Source organism: Neoarius graeffei, chromosome 13, assembly GCF_027579695.1.
Source record: "Neoarius graeffei isolate fNeoGra1 chromosome 13, fNeoGra1.pri, whole genome shotgun sequence".
NCBI lineage: Eukaryota > Metazoa > Chordata > Actinopteri > Siluriformes > Ariidae > Neoarius > Neoarius graeffei.
In genome coordinates, this window is record NC_083581.1 from 36,450,729 (window position 1) to 36,470,243 (window position 19,515).

At 41.3% G+C, this 19,515-nt stretch overlaps 1 protein-coding gene across 3 annotated transcripts in view; it reads left to right on the forward strand.

Annotated features, from left to right (window-relative positions):
- Positions 1 to 19,515, forward strand: part of LOC132896664 (cyclin-dependent kinase-like 5) — a 201,651-nt gene that overhangs the window by 27,326 nt on the left and 154,810 nt on the right. For all 3 annotated transcript variants that reach the window (XM_060937649.1, XM_060937651.1, XM_060937650.1), the window contains exon 2: positions 4,363 to 4,569. In XM_060937649.1, the coding sequence (XP_060793632.1) occupies positions 4,506 to 4,569 (64 nt within the window). In that variant the 5' untranslated portion in view covers positions 4,363 to 4,505. The remainder of the gene's footprint in view (positions 1 to 4,362; positions 4,570 to 19,515) is intronic.

Here is a 19,515-nt window from a genome sequence, read left to right on the forward strand (position 1 = left end):
TGCTCGCTGGTGCCCTCTATGTTTTCCCAGGTTGACTTCAGGACGTCCACATATCCATCCATCCATTATCTGTAGCCACTTATCCTGTCGCAGGCGAGCTGGAGCCTATCCCAGCTGACTACGGGCGAAAGGCGGGGTACACCCTGGACAAGTCGCCAGGTCATCACAGGGCTGACACATAGACACAGACAACCATTCACACTCACATTCACACCTACGGTCAATTTAGAGTCACCAATTAACCTAACCTGCATGTCTTTGGACTGTCGGGGAAACCGGAGCACCCGGAGGAAACCCACGCGGACACGGGGAGAACATGCAAACTCCACACAGAAAGGCCTTCGCCGGCCCCGGGGCTCGAACCCGGACCTTCTTGCTGTGAGGCTATAGCGCTAACCACGACACCACCATGCACTACACCACATATGTAAAAAAGCTAGTGGTAAGTACATTCGATGAATAGAAAGACATACTTTTGTGTCTCAAATAGTAAACCACACCCTCTACAGTAAATATATATCATTTACATAGTGAATTATCCCATAGATAAATATATTTTACCCCATTTATCATTTGACATTAGCATGTGAAGTGACGATGATTGGGGGGGAGAAGGATGGAGGGAGGGATAATGGAGGGAAGGATGATGGATAATGTTTTTAGTTTTATAATTCATCTTTGCAATATTGCTAGTCATTGTTCTAGGCAAAACAAAGTGTGCTTTATGTCCTAAACGCTATATAAAAAGACGTATTACGTACTTGTACCGTACGGAAGTCTTACATATATGATATTGATTTATGTTTCATGTTTTCAGGGCTTGTCTTGTTCTTCTGTTGCAGAAATAAATGTTGTTTTTAAAAATAAATGTTGTGCTTTAAAAAAACATGTACTTTTGTCTAAATAACTCAATTATACCCCTAGAAAACATATCAGTATTACCTTGAACCGTGTACTTGAAAATTTGCCGAAATACCGCAGAATTTTAGGGCAAAAGGAAATTCAAGGGGGGGCAAAAATTTTTTTGAGGCCATTTGCCCTGCAGGACAGAAGGTGTCAAAAGTTAACGTTGAGGCCTGTGTTATTTATTTTTTTTGCAATAACAGTATGACCAGTGGGCGGCACGGTGGTGTAGTGGTTAGCGCTGTCGCCTCACAACAAGAAGGTCCTGGGTTCGAGCCCCGGGGCCGGCGAGGGCCTTTCTGTGTGGAGTTTGCATGTTCTCCCCGTGTCCGCGTGGGTTTCCTCCGGGTGCTCCGGTTTCCCCCACAGTCCAAAGACATGCAGGTTAGGTTAACTGGTGACTCTAAATTGACCGTAGGTGTGAATGTGAGTGTGAATGGTTGTCTGTGTCTATGTGTCAACCCTGTGATGACCTGGCGACTTGTCCAGGGTGTACCCTGCCTTTCGCCTGTAGTCAGCTGGGATAGGCTCCAGCTTGCCTGCGACCCTGTAGAAGGATAAAGCGGCTAGAGATAATGAGATGAGTATGACCAGTCTTTTATTCCGCTTATAACACAGCAGTATGGAAGTTGTTCCCTCACTACAGCTTTTCTTCTGACTGTTACTAAGCACTGACGCTGGAGAATTCTTCCATCTTTTCTTATGTTTTTACGTTTTATAAAAAGTTACATTCTCAAATGTTATGTTTGATAATGAAAAAACAAACAAACCTCCCCGAGGCAACAGAACAAGCAGACTAAGGAAGCGGATCCTTTTCTCTTAATCCCAAGAAAATACAGTGTCATAAACATCAAGGGGTCATGACTGACGTTAGTGTGGTCATGTTAATAATTTGGCTTAATGAGCGAACACGATTCCACCCACGTTAATTTGGCTGACAGACTATTAAATAACATTTGATAGAAAAGTGATGTACAGCAGAGAGAACTGTAATAACTTGAGAAGCATTTTAGATGAAGAGACTCAACGAGGGCGGCACGGTGGTGTAGTGGTTCGCGCTGTCGCCTCACAGCAAGAAGGTCCGGGTTCGAGCCCTGTGGTCGGCGAAGGCCTTTCTGTGCGGAGTTTGCATGTTCTCCCCGTGTCCGCATGGGTTTCCTCCGGGTGCTCCGGTTTCCCCCACAGTCCAAAGACATGCAGGTTAGGTTAACTGGTGACTCTAAATTGACCGTAGGTGTGAATGTGAGTGTGAATGGTTGTCTGTGTCTATGTGTCAGCCCTGTGATGACCTGGCGACTTGTCCAGGGTGTACCCCGCCTTTCGCCCGTAGTCAGCTGGGATAGGCTCCAGCTTGCCTGCGACCCTGTAGAACAGGATAAAGCGGCTAGAGATGATGAGATGAGATGAGATGAGATGAGATGAGATGAGATGAGATGAGAGACTCAACGAACTACACGGCTCACCTCTGGGATTTCCAGTAAACATGCAGTATCTGCACCATCATGAATGCCATTTTTGTGTGGACATTTTATAAATATACAATTTCAGTAAATAGCCTCAGGATGGAAATTCAAGCAATCTGTATTTTTGCTGAATCGAAAATGTATTGTATTGTAATGAATTTAAATTTTGTGTATTGTTACAACCCTAATACAACCCCAGTTCCATAAATTTGGGACACTGTATAAAATGTAAATAAAAAAAAAACAACAATATGATGATTTGCAAATTTAGGAAACCCTATATTTCATTGAAAATTGTACAAAGACAATATATCAAATGTTGAAACTGGGAAGTTTTATTGTTTTTTGAAAAATGTATGTTCATTTTGAATTTGATGTCAGCAATACATTTCAAAAAAGTTGGCACAGGGGCATGTTTACCACTGTGTTGCATCACCTCTACTTTCAACAACATTCTGTAAACGTTTGGGAACTGAGGAGATCAGTTGCTGTAGTTTTGAAAGAGAAATGTTGTCCCATTCTTGGCTGATGTACAATTTCAGTTGCTCAACAGTTTGGGGTCTCCTTTGTCATATTTTGCACTTTATAATGCGCCAAATGTTTTATATGGGAGACAGGTCTGGACTGCAGGCAGGTCAGTTTAGCACCTGGACTCTTTTACTATGGAGCCATGCAGTTTTAATATGTGCAGAAAGCGGTTTGGCATTGTCTTGCTGAAAGAAGGAAGGCCTTCTCTGAAAAATATTTTGTCTGGATGGCAGCATATTGTTCTGAAACGTATCTATATCATTCAGCATTAATGATGCCTTCCCAGATGTACAAGCTACCCATGTCATGTGCACTAATGCACCCTCATTCCATCACAGATGCCAGCTTTTGAACTGTGCACTGATAACAAGCTGGACGGTCCCTCTCCTCTTTAGCCTGGAGATCGTGGTGTTCATGATTTCTGAGAAGAATTTCTACTTTTGATTCGTCAGACCTCGGGACAGTTTTCCACTTCGCCTCAGTCCATTGTAAAAGAGCTCGGGCCCAGAGAAGGTGGCAGTGTTTCTGGATGTTGTTTATATCTGGTGTTATCTTGCATTTGTGGATGCAGTAATGAACTGTTTTCACAGACGATGGTTTTCTGAAGTGTTCCTGAGCCCATACAGTGATTTCCACTACAGACACGTGTCTGCTTTTAATGCAGTGTCTCCTGAGGGACTGAAGATTGCAGGCATCCAATGTCAGTTTTCAGCCTTGTCTCTTGCATACAGAGATTTCTCCAGATTCTCTGAATCTTTTAATGATATTATGTACCATAGATGATGTGATCCCTAAATTCTTTGTAATTTTACATTGAGGAACGTTATTCTTAAATTGTTGCACTGTTTGCTCATGCAGTCTTTCACGGAGCAGTGAACCCCTCCCCATCTTTACTTCTGAGAGACTCCGCCTGTCTGGGATGCTCTTTTTATACCCAATCATGTTACTGACCTGTTGCTAATTAACCTAATTAGTTTTTTTTTTATCATTACACAATTTTTTCAGTCTTTTGTTGCCCCTGTCCCAACTTTTCTGAAACGTGTTACTGCGATCAAATTCAAAATGAACAAATATTTTTCAAAAAACAATACAATTTCTCAGTTTTAACATCTGATATGTTGTCTTTGTAGTATTTTCAATGAATATAGGGTTTCCATGATTTGCAAATTTTCACATTCTGTTTTCTATTTATGTTTTACACAGCGTCCCAGATTTATTGAATTGGGGTTGTAGTTTGATGTTTAATCCCGTCCCAAAGCTAGGCTTTGAAAAATCCTTTCCACCATTGAGAGTAAATTTCATCCACCTGTCACTCCACTTCATTCCACTTTCTTATTAGATGATAATAGTTTAAAATGAAAGATTACTTTCAGTAAAAACAAACACCCCCCCCACCCCACCCCGCCAAAAAACCCACAGTGTTTAATGTCAACCCCATAAAGATCCATTTTCCATGATGTGTCCACAGATGTGAGCGTGTACTGGAATGTTCAGTGGCCCGTTCTGACTGGACCACCTGATGCCAGGCCACCCCATGCCCTCCTGTAACCCAGAAGACGATCTCTCACCCCCTTGAGCTCCGCCTCTTTCGGCCAACCACCATTAGTCTTGATGAGGAACCCTGCCATCGGTGATGTGATGAACAAGTTTGAGGTGCTTGGGATCGTCGGGGAAGGTGAGGATTCTCTGGGTTTTAAACTTTCTCCAGTTGCATGACTTTGTCTTTATGCTGACGCCCTGAAATTGGCTGTTTTATTAATAGCAAAAAAAAATTGAGTTTATTACCAATTGTACTTAATATTTTGCTTAAATTATTACTTAAAATTGACAAAAATCAGTTTTGGTTGAGATGAAAATGAACAAAACATTCTGCTTTCACACTATTCTCTATTTATCGTAATTCATGACTGTAAAATTAAGTAATTTTGTATTTGGTCTTTATAGATATAACCTTCTAGTTGTGCATAATTATTTAATCGCTATTTATTTTTTATAGCCAAAATAATCATAATTTATTCAATAGAATATTATAACTATGTAAACATTACATTTGCTTATATAAAGATTTAATTCATATAATGTATTCTAGGGCGGCACGGTGGTGTAGTGGTTAGCGCTGTCGCCTCACAGCAAGAAGGTCCTGGGTTCGAGCCCCGGGGCCAGCGAGGGCCTTTCTGTGCGGAGTTTGCATGTTGTCCGCGTGGGTTTCCTCCGGGTGCTCCGGTTTCCCCCACAGTCCAAAGACATGCAGGTTAGGTTAACTGGTGACTCTAAATTGACTGTAGGTGTGAATGTGAGTGTGAATGGTTGTCTGTGTCTATGTGTCAGCCCTGTGATGACCTGGCGACTTGTCCAGGGTGTACCCCGCCTTTCGCCCGTAGTCAGCTGGGATAGGCTCCAGCTTGCCTGCGACCCTGTAGAACAGGATAAAGCGGCTAGAGATAATGAGATGAGATAATGTATTCTATAAAATATGTGTTGAACTTTGAAATATAAAATATACACAGTTTATTATTTATTTATTTTTTTTAAAAAAAAATGAAATAAGTCTTTTTTTTTGTAGCTTTTTAAACAAAAAAAGCTTTCGGTAACGCCTTTTATAAAACAACTGCGAGTTGGCCTAGTGGTTAGCGTGTCTGCCTTTCGATCGCAAGTTCTACTCACGGTCGGGTCATACCAAAGACCGTCATAAAAATGGTACCTACTGCCGTCTGGCAAGGCACGCTGCAATACAGATGCGAGTGGGGTTTCAAACTCTCGCGGTTACCAGAGGACTAGCCCTTACTAGGACTGTAACCCTAGCTATGTAATAGGCGAGAGGCCGAGGGCTCCGGAAACGGAGATTGGCGCCGCCCTATGCGCCACATGGCATGGGAAGGACTTTTATAAAACAGTTTTTGGAAGTTAGCGTTATTCATAAGTAAAATTTTCATGCACGTATTGTCTCATCTCATCTCATTATCTGTAGCCGCTTTATCCTGTTCTACAGGGTCGCAGGCAAGCTGGAGCCTATCCCAGCTGACTATGGGCGAAAGGCGGGGTACACCCTGGACAAGTCGCCAGGTCATCGCAGGGCTGACACATAGACACAGACAACCATTCACACTCACATTCACACCTACGGTCAATTTAGAGTCACCAGTTAACCTAACCTGCATGTCTTTGGACTGTGGGGGAAACCGGAGCACCCGGAGGAAACCCACGCGGACACGGGGAGAACATGCAAACTCCGCACAGAAAGGCCCTCGCCGGCCACGGGGCTCGAACCCGGACCTTCTTGCTGTGAGGCGACAGCGCTAACCACTACACCACCATGCCGCCCGCACGTATTGTCGATATAAATAAAGCAGTTTATCAGTGTTTTGAATCTGAAGTCATGCTGGTAATGTTTTAGAGGAGATGCCATTTGATACCATTGTTTTATTAGAGGCAGTCCAAAAATCAAACTTGACAGTCTGTTATGTGTGAATAAACAGGAAGACAATTTCAAAACAGGGCAAAGCATCATCAGTAACAAAAACAGGCACAAGTCAGATGAACCAGGAACAGGAAATGAAGCTCAGAAATGCATGCTTACTATAAACAAGACTTCACTACAAGGAATGGAAACAGCAGGGAGTAAAAAGGCAAATTAATTAATGGCCGAACAGGGAACAGGTGAACGCATTCGGGAAACAAACCAGTGAGAAGATGGGGCGGAGACAGGAGTGAAGCCAGGACAAAAGCTCACGCAGAGAACATGAAACTCAGACATAAACGGTTCTTGAATTCGTGACATTCGTGACTTTACAGAAACCTATGTAATATTAAGAGGGTTGAATGGACAGATGAAAAGTGTTTGTTCTCTTGACGAATCCTGAAGTATTTCACTGACTGTCGAAATAAGAAATAATTGGATAAAGCGGCTAGATGAGATGAAAAATTAAACACCAAATGCCCTTTGATTATTCATAAGAAAAGCTGGTACCATATGCAATGCAACTGATACTTGCTGTAGTAAAGTATTATTTATGAATCAACTCATTGAAGTGTTATACACATTTCAGTTGCCCTTTATCATTATTATTATTTTTTGTTTTTTATAATAGACATCTCTTTAAAAGCTAAAGTGACATTTATGTAAGTGGTGTATATGTAAAATGATTAATTCCTTTCACCACTCATCTGTATCTGTCAACAATTCCTGGCATCTCCTTTATCTGACAACCCCGATTCCAAAAAAGTTGGGACAAAGTACAAATTGTAAATAAAAACGGAATGCAATAATTTACAAATCTCAAAAACTGATATTGTATTCACAATAGAACTTAGACAACATATCAAATGTCGAAAGTGAGACATTTTGAAATTTCATGCCAAATATTGGCTCATTTGAAATTTCATGACAGCAACACATCTCAAAAAAGTTGGGACAGGGGCAATAAGAGGCTGGAAAAGTTAAAGGTACAAAAAAGGAACAGCTGGAGGACCAAATTGCAACTCATTAGGTCAATTGGCAATAGGTCATTAACATGACTGGGTATAAAAAGAACATCTTGGAGCGGAAGCGGCTCTCAGAAGTAAAGATGGGAAGAGGATCACCAATCCCCCTAATTCTGCGCCGACAAACAGTGGAGCAATATCAGAAAGGAGTTCGACAGTGTAAAATTGCAAAGAGTTTGAACATATCATCATCTACAGTGCATAATATCATCAAAAGATTCAGAGAATCTGGAAGAATCTCTGTGCGTAAGGGTCAAGGCCAGAAAACCATACTGGGTGCCCGTGATCTTCGGGCCCTTAGACGGCACTGCATCACATACAGGCATGCTTCTGTATTGGAAATCACAAAATGGGCTCAGGAATATTTCCAGAGAACATTATCTGTGAACACAATTCACCGTGCCATCCGCCGTTGCCAGCTAAAACTCTATAGTTCAAAGAAGAAGCCGTATCTAAACATGATCCAGAAGCGCAGACGTCTTCTCTGGGCCAAGGCTCATTTAAAATGGACTGTGGCAAAGTGGAAAACTGTTCTGTGGTCAGACAAATCAAAATGTGAAGTTCTTTATGGAAATCAGGGACGCCGTGTCATTCGGACTAAAGAGGAGAAGGACGACCCAAGTTGTTATCAGCGCTCAGTTCAGAAGCCTGCATCTCTGATGGTATGGGGTTGCATTAGTGCGTGTGGCATGGGCAGCTTACACATCTGGAAAGACACCATCAATGCTGAAAGGTATATCCAGGTTCTAGAGCAACATATGCTCCCATCCAGACGACGTCTCTTTCAGGGAAGACCTTGCATTTTCCAACATGACAATGCCAAACCACATACTGCATCAATTACAGCATCATGGCTGTGTAGAAGAAGGGTCCGGGTACTGAACTGGCCAGCCTGCAGTCCAGATCTTTCACCCATAGAAAACATTTGGCGCATCATAAAACGGAAGATACAACAAAAAAGACCTAAGACAGTTGAGCAACTAGAATCCTACATTAGACAAGAATGGGTTAACATTCCTATCCCTAAACTTGAGCAACTTGTCTCCTCAGTCCCCAGACGTTTACAGACTGTTGTAAAGAGAAAAGGGGATGTCTCACAGTGGTAAACATGGCCTTGTCCCAGTGTCTGTTTTACAGCAACTGCACTGGTTGCCAGTTATCTCTCGGATCAAATACAAAATCCTGCTTTTAACCTATAAAGCTCTTCATGGTTTCGCTCCTTCCTATGTCTGTGAGCTAATTCATTTGTACTGTCCCTCCCGCTCCCTCAGATCTTCTGTCTGTGGACTTCTGACTGTTCCACATTTTAAACTGGCATCTATGTGTGGCAGATCATTTAGTGTTGCTGCTCCTAAACTTTGGAACTCGTTACCACAATCACTTCGTGACTGTTCCACTCTCTCTTCCTTCAAAGCTAACTTGAAAACTTTTCTCTTTACCTCACACTATTCTTCCTAGGTTTTTTTTTGGTGGTAACTCTTTTGTAAAGCGTCCTTGGGTTTGTGAAAGGCGCGATATAAATTGAACTTATTATTATTATTATTATTATTATTATTATTATTATCCCAACTTTTTTGAGATGTGTTATTGTCATGAAATTTAAAATCACCTAATTTTTCTCTTTAAATGATACATTTTCTCAGTTTAAACATTTGATATGTCATCTATGTTCTATTCTGAATAAAATATGGAATTTTGAAACTTCCACATCATTGCATTCCGTTTTTATTTACAATTTGTACTTTGTCCCAACTTTTTTGGAATCGGGGTTGTATCATTTAAAAAAAAAAAAAAAGCTTAAACAATGCTAAAGTGGGCCATCACAAAAACAGCGCTCCTCCTCCGCATTAGCACTGAAGTGCACTCAAACTCTAGACCCTCTTCCCTTCACCCTCTTCCCCTTCACCTACGCCACATCCGTTTCTTTACATTTTGCATGAGGATATGGGAGAAAGTGTCTGGAGACCAAGCTATTTTTACCCGTCTCTCTGTTCATTTAGTCGACTCTGATACGTAATGATCAGCGAGAGAGGAAGCTGGATAGGTCTGATCAGTTACTGCACTACAAAGATACAGGAGCACTCACAGCTAATTCACTGCTTATCACAGGAATGCGTTCAAACTTTAAACATTAAAGCACATACAGAGTGTACGAGAGTTACATTTTAGTAGATAGATAGATAGATAGATAGATAGATAGATAGATAGATAGATAGATAGATAGATAGATAGATAGATAGATAGATAGACTCAGACAGGCACTGATTGACAGGTGGACATATGGACAGACAGCTTGACTGAGACAACTATTGATGAATGGACAGATAAACAGATAGATGGACATAGATAGACAGACAGACAGATTGAAATGGACAGACAGACAGACAGACAGATAGATAGATAGATAGATAGATAGATAGATAGATAGATAGATAGATAGATAGATAGATAGATAGATAGATCACGGGCGCAAATAGAGGGGGGGACGGGTGGGATTCGTCCCACCCAGATTTAAATTCACCTCGTTTGGTCCCCCCCACTCATAGGGAGGAAAAAATGTCTATGCTGTCTTGCTTTGCATAAGGCAAACCTCACAGAAAAATCAAAAGACTAATTACCATTCGGTTTATTGAGGTGCACAGCAGTACATACATAGTTGCAACAACTCACATAAAACAAAACAAAGACTGATATTCGGTTGGTTGAGCTGCGCAGACTGCACAGGTTGCGAGCTCGAGCTTGGTTGCTATGGTTACCCACAACAAGTTTGACAGGCATATCGGGGACAGCTCCTAGTTCAGGACCCCAACACAGCATGATGAAGAGTGCCAAACCGAAAAGGCAGAAAACGATTGCATTGTTTTAAAAAAAAAACGACTGTAAGTAAACTGTGCCTTCCTTTATCATATCACCTTGCAATTTTTTGATAATCTGTTCAAAGTAATGTCGTAGTGAAAGTAAAATCGTACGGACTAGAGATGCCTTTCTGGTAGCCTCCTTCTTTCGGTGGTAGCCTGTAGATACAGTGCTCAGAAGGCAGTTTTAATGTTTAATCTGGCGTTCCCTGCCATCATTTCAGCGAGCATAGTGTTTCATAAGGAAACTTTGCGAAGAGTTGTTGACTGACTGCCGCTCACGCAACACACAGGCATAGTTAGAAAGTCAGGATGCACTGGTTTACACTTTACACACACACACGTAGCCCAGCCTCTCGCTATGTTTAACAGTTGGAACTTAGCGGTTTTAAAACTAGTTTTGCAGTTTTGCAATTTCTGTGCGTGATGATAATGTGTAAACTTTGGATTTCCATAGGCTATGTTAAAATGTTATCATTGTCCTGGCCTGCAGGTAGTTCCTGGTGATGGCAGTGAGGGAGGTGATCACAGGTGTGCTCTATTCCTACTCTTTATTTATTAGTAGGCCTAAGCTAACGGTTGCAGGGATGAAGGAGTGATGGCTTTTTTGTCTTAGCTGAGTAATGTCACTGCCCTGAGGGCATCAGAGTATATTCCTCGCACAACACATGTTGGGGTTGGTTTGCTGGCAGCTTTGTCCCCCCCAGTTCAAAAAACGTATCTGCGCCCCTGAGATAGATAGATAGATAGATAGATAGATAGATAGATAGATAGATAGATAGATAGAAGAAGAAGAGAGGGTCCCATATACGATTCGTACATTGGGGGAGTGCCTGTTAGAGAGCGCACTTGTCCTGGGCCATCGGCATAGTGAGGTAGGGTGGCCAGTTCCTTTCCTCGCCGCCTTACTTCCCCCAGTGTTTCCACCAGGTCCCCATTCACTGCTGGGTGGACAGGGAGCGAGCCCCAGATCCCCGTCGAGCCAAGGCTCGAACCGGGGACCGTTTGCTTAGTGGTCAAGCGCTTTAACCACTTGGCCACTTCGCTTCCATAGATAGATAGATAGATAGATAGACTCAGGCAGGCACTGATTGACAAGTGGACATATGGACAGACAGCTCAACTGAGACAACTACTGATGAATGGACAGACAGACCGACAGATAGATAGACAGACTCAGGCAGGCCCTGATTGACAGATGGACATATGGACAGACAGATCAGCTGAGACAACTACTGATGAATGGACAGACAGACAGACAGACAGATAGATAGATAGATAGATAGATAGATAGATAGATAGATAGATAGATAGATAGATAGATAGATGAGTTGCTCTTTTCTGTGGCTGGAGTTCATAAGTTGAGTTCTCTTGGGAATGTAGTGCTCTCCGCAGGTGCTATAACACCATTACACTACAGCCTATGACCTCAGCACTTGATGAGATGTAAACACCGTGTAGCTCTAACGCTAATGTTCAGCTTTCTTGTGGCTCTACAACATTATAATCTCATTCTGATGCGTTTGAACGATTGAATCACTGATTCCTAAATGCATTTTGAATTTTCGGGAATTGGACAGGTGTGCCGCTACCTGAAAGCGCGTGTCGTGATGCTCTCTGGCGGATTGCTGTTGTATAATTAGTCGCCTCAGTGATGTATAGATGTTGAAGTGGAAGCCATCAGATGAAGGGGTGTTGAATTTTGCTCTATTAATTGTTGTTTACTCGGTGATGGCTGCAGAAACACCAGAGAGGCTGGTGTAATTATTGTTGCGTGGTGGAATAAATGAATACAGATCGGGTTGATTTCTGACAGGGTGCTGTGCTTACGTTTGTGTGTGTGTTTCAGTGTTTCTTCTTCACTATGCAGGATGATTTTTAATTACGACCTCGGGGTGCTTTCGGCACGCAAGGTGCAAGAATATGATAAAACAAGTGCTTGTGGTGGAACCAACTCTCTGCTACAGCACTACAGGGTTTTGTGTGCGTGCGTGCGTGTGTGCGTGTGTGTATTTTAACTCATGTTTTGGCAGTGATTATAGCCTGCTGTGTGTTCAGCTGTCAGAGGAGCGGATTTCATTCGGTTTTTGGCCACAAGCATAACCCTCTCTTTAGCCCGGCTCATCTCTAGCATAGCATTATTAGCCCAAGTTATTAGCATAGCATTAATATAAATCGGATTTTTCAGTTTTACATGAACTGATCCAGTAGGTGGATGCTAATACACAAACAGAGCTCTTGCTTACTTATGTACTGTATGCTACCACTCACAAGTATGTACATCCCTGCTCATAGGTCTTAATTTTTACGATTTTTTTTTTTACTATGCTATAACGTACATTTAAATTGTGATAACGACTTAGGGTTCAGATTTCTTTGTAGGAAAATGTCAATAGTGACATTAGTGCCCATGTGTGCATCTATTTCTGAATTGAAATGTATTTCACTCATTTAGCTTTTCCATTGAATCACTGATTGTTTTGCCAACACGTGTAACCAAACCTGTCTATAAATGCCACTTTACTTCTCTTTTCTTTTTTGCTTTAGAAATTAAATGATTAAATTGAAATGAAATTAAATGATTTGCCCCGTACAAGTAGCTTTCATTTGGAATTTAGACAAATGCAGTGTGCCAAGGGTGACAGTATTCATCAGGAATACTCTAAATTATTACAATACATTTATCAGATGCTCTTATCCAGAGCAACATACGACACACCCAGAGCAGCAGTTCAGGTTTTGGTGCCTTGCCCAAGGGCATTTCAGTCATTCCTGCTGGTCCAGGGAATCAAACCAGCAACCTTTTGGTCGCAAAGCTGCATCTCTAACCATTAGACAATGGCTTCCCCGCATATCCTTATTTTATCCTTGCTTTGGAGTGAAACTCGTGCATTAGTTCCTAAAATAATGTTTATGTTATTGGTAACTCCAGGGCTTTTCTCATATCCAAATTTGCTTTGCAATTGAAAAAAAAAAAACCCAACAAAATAGTCTTGATAAAACAAAACAAATGTAGCACATCCAAACTAGTAACTGCTCTGAGAAGGTACGAAAAATGCTGATGGAATATTTTCAAAGCATTGAATCACTGATTGTTTTGCCAACATATGTAACCAAACTGGTCTATAAATGCCACGTTACTTCTCTTTTCTTTTTCGCTTTTTCTCTAAATATGCAAGTGTTTGTAGATACAGGACATATATCAATCGATAGATAGATCGATAAATCGATAGATCGATTGATAGATAGATAGTGGTAGGTTTTGATTTGTCTGTACTAAAGAAAGTTAAATTGACAAAGTATGATCTAGAAATATAAGTCCTCTGCCGCCCAGGAGATTCTGCCTCATGGATTGATCCAGGAGCATTGTTCACTGACTCAGGCACAACTATTCAAAGATGGTTGTCAGTTTATTGAAAGACAAACATGAGTATATATATTCACATTCAAGAGTGTGTTGTAGCTATGTGATTGGATGATGGGATTTCGGGAAGCTGAGTTGTCTGAGTGTGATAGGGTTGTTTCAGCGGCTGATGGAGAATTACTGATCAGGATATCAGGCCTTAGGAGAACTAGAGAGCAGATGTGTGAGCGAAGATAAGTTTCAAGGATTTAACTGAAACTAGCCAAAACAAGTAGCAAACATGACAAACAAATATCTCTATCAGATAGACAGATAGATAGTAAAAAGCTTGGACACATCTACACATTTATAAGTTTTGAACAATATTGAAGACATCAAAACTATGAAATAACACATGGAACATATATGGAATTATGTGATCAACAAAAAAGTGTGAAAAACAAAATATATTTCATATTTTAGATTCTTCAGCAGGGGTGGCATGGTTGTGTAGTGGTTAGCGCTGTCACCTCACAGCAAGAAGGTCCGGGTTCGAGCCCCGTGGCCGGCGAGGGCCTTTCTGTGGGGAGTTTGCATGTTCTCCCCGTGCCCGCGTGGGTTTCCTCTGGGTGCTCTGGTTTCCCCCAAAGACATGCAGGTTAGGTTAACTGGTGACTCTAAATTGACCGTAGGTGTGAATGTGAGTGTGAATGGTTGTCTGTGTCTATGTGTCAGCCCTGTGATGACCTGGCGACTTGTCCAGGGTGTACCCCGCCTCTCGCCCATAGTCAGCTGGGATAGGCTCCAGCTTGCCTGCGACCCTGTAGAACAGGATAAGCAGCTACAGGTAATGGATGTAGTATCCAGCATTTCCCTTTATGACACTTTGTACACTATTGGCATTATCTTAACCAGCTTCATGAGGTAGTCACCTGGAATGCTTTTCAGTTAACAGGTGCCTCGTTAAAAGTTAATTCTTGCATTCTTAATGTGTTTGAGATCAAACAGTAAATAATAACAATACAGTATAGCCCTATTCCACAACTGCAGTAATCCATATTATGTTAAGAAACCGCTCAAGTAAGTAAAGAGAAACGACATCCATCATTACTTTAAGACATGAAGTGTATTTTAATTAATAACAATAATGAAATAGAATTAGGTGTGTCCAAACTTTTGATGCATACTATAGATAGATAGATAGATAGATAGATAGATATAACAGTTATTCCACGAAATCAAGTCGTACATGAGCTGATAGCCGATGAGGTACGGAGCACCGAGTTGGCTATAAGCCATGTATGACGAGATTTTGAGAAACAGAGCATTTTTATTTATTTTTATTTTTTGCAAATTCGATAAATAAATCTTCATACAAAATGTCAGACAAAATCATTTCCACTTCGAATGTAAACAAACCGGCGAAATGACAGTAGCAATTTGTGGAAAATGCTATAATAATAATTCTTGAAAAAGTAAAAACAAGATGCTTTCTTACCATCAAATAGTTTCATTCCATGTTTTGTTGCTTTTTTTGTATTTTTTGGGGTTTTGTTTTCGAGTGGAGTTTTTATTTCGTCCTTGGTTGGTTCAGCAACACGCTCCGCCATTTTGTTTTTCTCTACTCAAGGTATATGAGCTGATATCCTAGTAGTAGGGTAGCCAATCAGAGCGCACGATTGCTCATATCCAGTGAATGTGGAGATAGATAGATAGATAGATAGATAGATAGATAGATAGATAGATAGATAGATAGATAGTGTGTGCCCTACATTCTTTAACACCATTTTGTTACAACCTGTGCACTGAGCACATGTACTGAATATGCCAGCATCTATGGTGTGTGGTAGAGGTGTCTGAAGACAGAGTAATATTTACAACATCCAGGTCCTGTAATAAACATGATATGAAGCTAAATATCATCCAAACCCCCCACGTTGCATAGTTAGCGCATAGCATGGCTTTACTACTAATTCAAGAAAGCTACTCATGCCTAGTTAGCATTAATGTAACTATGATCATGTGATACTAACTGTAATTTTATTAGCTGTATTTGGATAATCATGTTCCAGAGAGCACAGATATGTTTAAAGGCGAGATGAAGGCAAATTTTTTATTATCAAAATTCGACTTCTCATTTTATTAAATATCGGAATGCATTTTTGATCGCTATTTTGTCACTGCTATAGCAAGTTATGAGTGTTTGAAATATGCTCTGTAATATATCAGTCCATATGTCAAAGCAACGGGCGTAAACGAGATTCGTCGAGACCTGTGCGAGACATCGTAGGATGGAAGTAAAACGTACAGCGGAAATCAAAGTGACGACATCTGCCAATGTTGTCAAAAGACGTGCGTGCCCTCTTTCGAATGCTGACGTAATCAAGCCGGAAGTTTTGTTTGTTTCGATAGCAATCAGGAAAGCTTGAAAAAAGTCGGCAGTAATTGTCATTTAAACTCGTTTTTGTGCAATACTTCGTTTGGAAAACAGTTTTCAAAATGGTGGCACTGACACCCGGCTGACACTTCACGTTTCGAAGTCTCGCACAAGTCTCATGAAGATCGCGCGGATAAGCGACGCCTGCCGTGGACCAAACGAACTAAATTCAACACGGCTAAAAACCAAATAGGCCGATAAGTAGAATATTTAATTGCAATTAGTTGCCAATACAAGTCACGATATAAGGTTACTAAAACTGAAAACATAATTGAATAACACGTTAATTAAGAAATAAAGCCAGCTTAAAAATGTCTTCAGTTCCCCTTTAAAAGATGACTAGAGTGAACACAGAGTTTGAAGACATAGTAAAAACAGCTGTTACAAACTTAATGAGCCAAAACCAGGAAGCATATTTAGAGGCTTAGATCAAGGTGGATCAAGGAGTGTTTCAAAAATGCACCAACAACAGTGTCTTTTTTTAGCAGTGTCGCTTTCTGGGCCAGTTCAACTGGAGCAATCGAGTAGTATATTGGTGCATTCAGAGCTTTTCGTCCTGTCTCCCAGTCCTTACAAAGACAGGTGAAATTCTCAGCTTCATGCAAATGAGATGCAAACATTGGTAGGTGGTGATACCATGATATCGAATGAGACGTGGCAGGGAGTTGGCGTCATGTGTCACACCCACGGCTGCAGGAAGGCCATTAGTGCAATACAGGATGGAAGAGACAGACACAGTCTGCACTGCGGTACGAACTAACCCCTGAAGCTGCTTCATGACTCACATTCTTTTGAATGTTATCGTTTCTATAGTAACACAGGGACTTGAAAAACAAAAGGTCAGATTAGTATAGGTTACAACCCCAAATCAGAAAAAGTTGGGACGGTATGCTGAAGTTGCAATTGAAATTAAAATTGCAAACAATGACTTGTAAATAATCTTTGACCTTTATTGCACTCGAAGCAATACGACAGCACTTTATTTGATGTTTTACCTCATGATCTTTACTTTTTTTTTCAAAATAAACACATTTCAATTTTGATTCTTGCAACACGTTTCAAAAAAAGTTGATAGTAAAGCATTTACCACTTTATAATGTTGCCATTCCTTCTCACAACACTAAAAAGATGTTTAGGGACCGAAGACACCAAGTGATGAAGTGTTTCAGGTGTTATTTTGTCTCATTCTTCCTGCAAACAGGTCTTAATGTGTGCAACAGTACGAGGTTGTCGTTGTCCTATTTCTCCTTTCAAAACTCTCCACACATTCTCTATAGAGATCTTGCAGTCACGTGACCGGAAAGTACACAACCGCCATCTTGTCGGTCAAAAAAACCGCTGAATACTGCTGCACTTGTGTACAGAATGGATCAATTTCAACCGACGGACTACACGGCTCATTTTTCTAATGAACAGATAACTAGATATATGTCTAAAATAAACGATCTACAGATTTGTGACCCTTATGGCTTACCGGACGGAGTTTTCACGACCGGATTTTGAACTGCCAGCGGAATACCCGGACGTGTATAATTACCTCATTAACTTTCCCTCGCTGTTCAGTGGTGAAGCACTGCGTGCTTATAAATCTCTGGACAGTTATCTTTACAGAAATTCAGGATTTGTCAGTGACTCAGATGTGGCATCTTGTAAACAAGAATCCTCATTGGACGGGTAAGTCACTTAAGTATTGAGTATAGCACTGACCAGCCGATTATAGAATAGAATAAGGTAATTCCAGCTGTAATTCCAAATCGTCCGTCTTGTTTACCATGGATCTGGCGTTGGAGAGGTAGAGGCTTGGCAGTGGAGATTTGAGTGGTTGTTTTCTGAGCTTAGTCAACAGGCCGGCTCTGCAGCCTCGCTTTTGCTTCCGCTCCCGGCACCGCCTCCTTCGCTTTGCTTCCGATAACAATCCACGGAGACCCCGCTGGTCTCGCTATCTCGTCCGGAATTTTTTTTTTTCTCGTCCGGAATGTTGTGCATGCGATGGAAATCGCTACAAACCGTCATTTTCTGCTGGAAACCAATGTCCAGTAAGTCCATACGGTTGTAGTGGATATTGAAGTCCGGTACAGACGAACAACACGCAAAAATACACACAAAAAACATAAAAACCGTGCACAGGTAGGGAGAGCTTGTCGCCACAGCCATTGTAGTAGAATTGTATATAGTAGGGTTTTCCAGAAGAAAAGGAAGAAGTAAAAGCAGAAGTAGAACCAGAAGTAGAAGTAGAAGGCGGAATATGGCGTTTGACCGACAAGATGGCGTCTGTCACAATCTGGATCGTCTGTGACGTCACATGCAAGTGCTCCATTGGGGACAGAAGGGACAGGCACCCTCTTCTTCCGCAGCCATGCCTTTGTAATGTGTGCAGAATGTGGTTCTGTATTGTCTTGTTGAAATATCCCTGGGAAAGATGTCATCTTGAAGGCAGCATATGTTGCTCCAAAATCTCAGTGTACTTTTCTGCATGAATGCTGCCATCACAGACGTGTAAGTTACTTTTGCCAAGGGCACCGACACAACCCCATACCATGACAGACCCTGGCTTTTGGACTTGTTCCTGGTAATAGTCTGGATGGTCCTTTTTGTCTCTGGTCCGGAGCACACGGCATCTGTTTCTTACAAAAAAGACCTGGAATACTGATTCGTCTAACCACAATACACGTTTCCACTGTGTGATGGTCCATCCCAGATGCCTCTGAGCCCAGAGAAGTCGATGGCGCTTCTGGACACAGTTAACATAAGGCTTCCTTTTTGCACAGTAAAGCTTTCACTGGCATTTGTGGATGTAACTCTGTATTTTAGTGCTTGACAAAGGTTTGCCAAAGTAATCCTGAGCCCAGGTGGCTATATCAGCTGTAGATGAATGACGGTTCTTGATGCAGTGCCGTCTGAAGGATTGGAGATCATGGGTGTTCAGATTAGGCTTGAGCCCTTGCCCTTTACACACTGAAATGCCTGCGAATTCCTTGAATCGTTTAATGATTTGCACCGGAGAGGGTGAAATATCCAAATCCCTTCAAATCTTTCTCTGAGGAGCATTTGTTTCAAACATTTCAGTCATTTTCTCATGCATTTATTGACAAACTGGAGATCTAGGCCTTTCCCTACAGTCACCTGTTTCAAATCACACCATTGTTTTACCTCATTACGAGGACTAAATTACCCCAATCCCAACTTTTTTTGGAATGTACTGCAGGCCTGAAATGCAGGAACGGATGTTTATGAAACAAATTAAATGAAGTTGACCAGAAAAAAAATGAAATATCTTGGGTTCATTCTTGTCTGCAATGAAATACAAGTGAAAGTAAAGTTAGAAATCACTGCTTTGTTTTTTATTTGCATTTTCCATACCGTCCCCTTTTTCTTATTTGTGGTTGTGGGTTAAAAAAATATGACCTGAAATGTCAGTGCAGTTTTATCCCTTCTCTTCAGTTGATTTTTGTCACAAATTGGCCCTTGATGCCCCAGCACGTCTCCGCCTGGTGGAGTGATGCT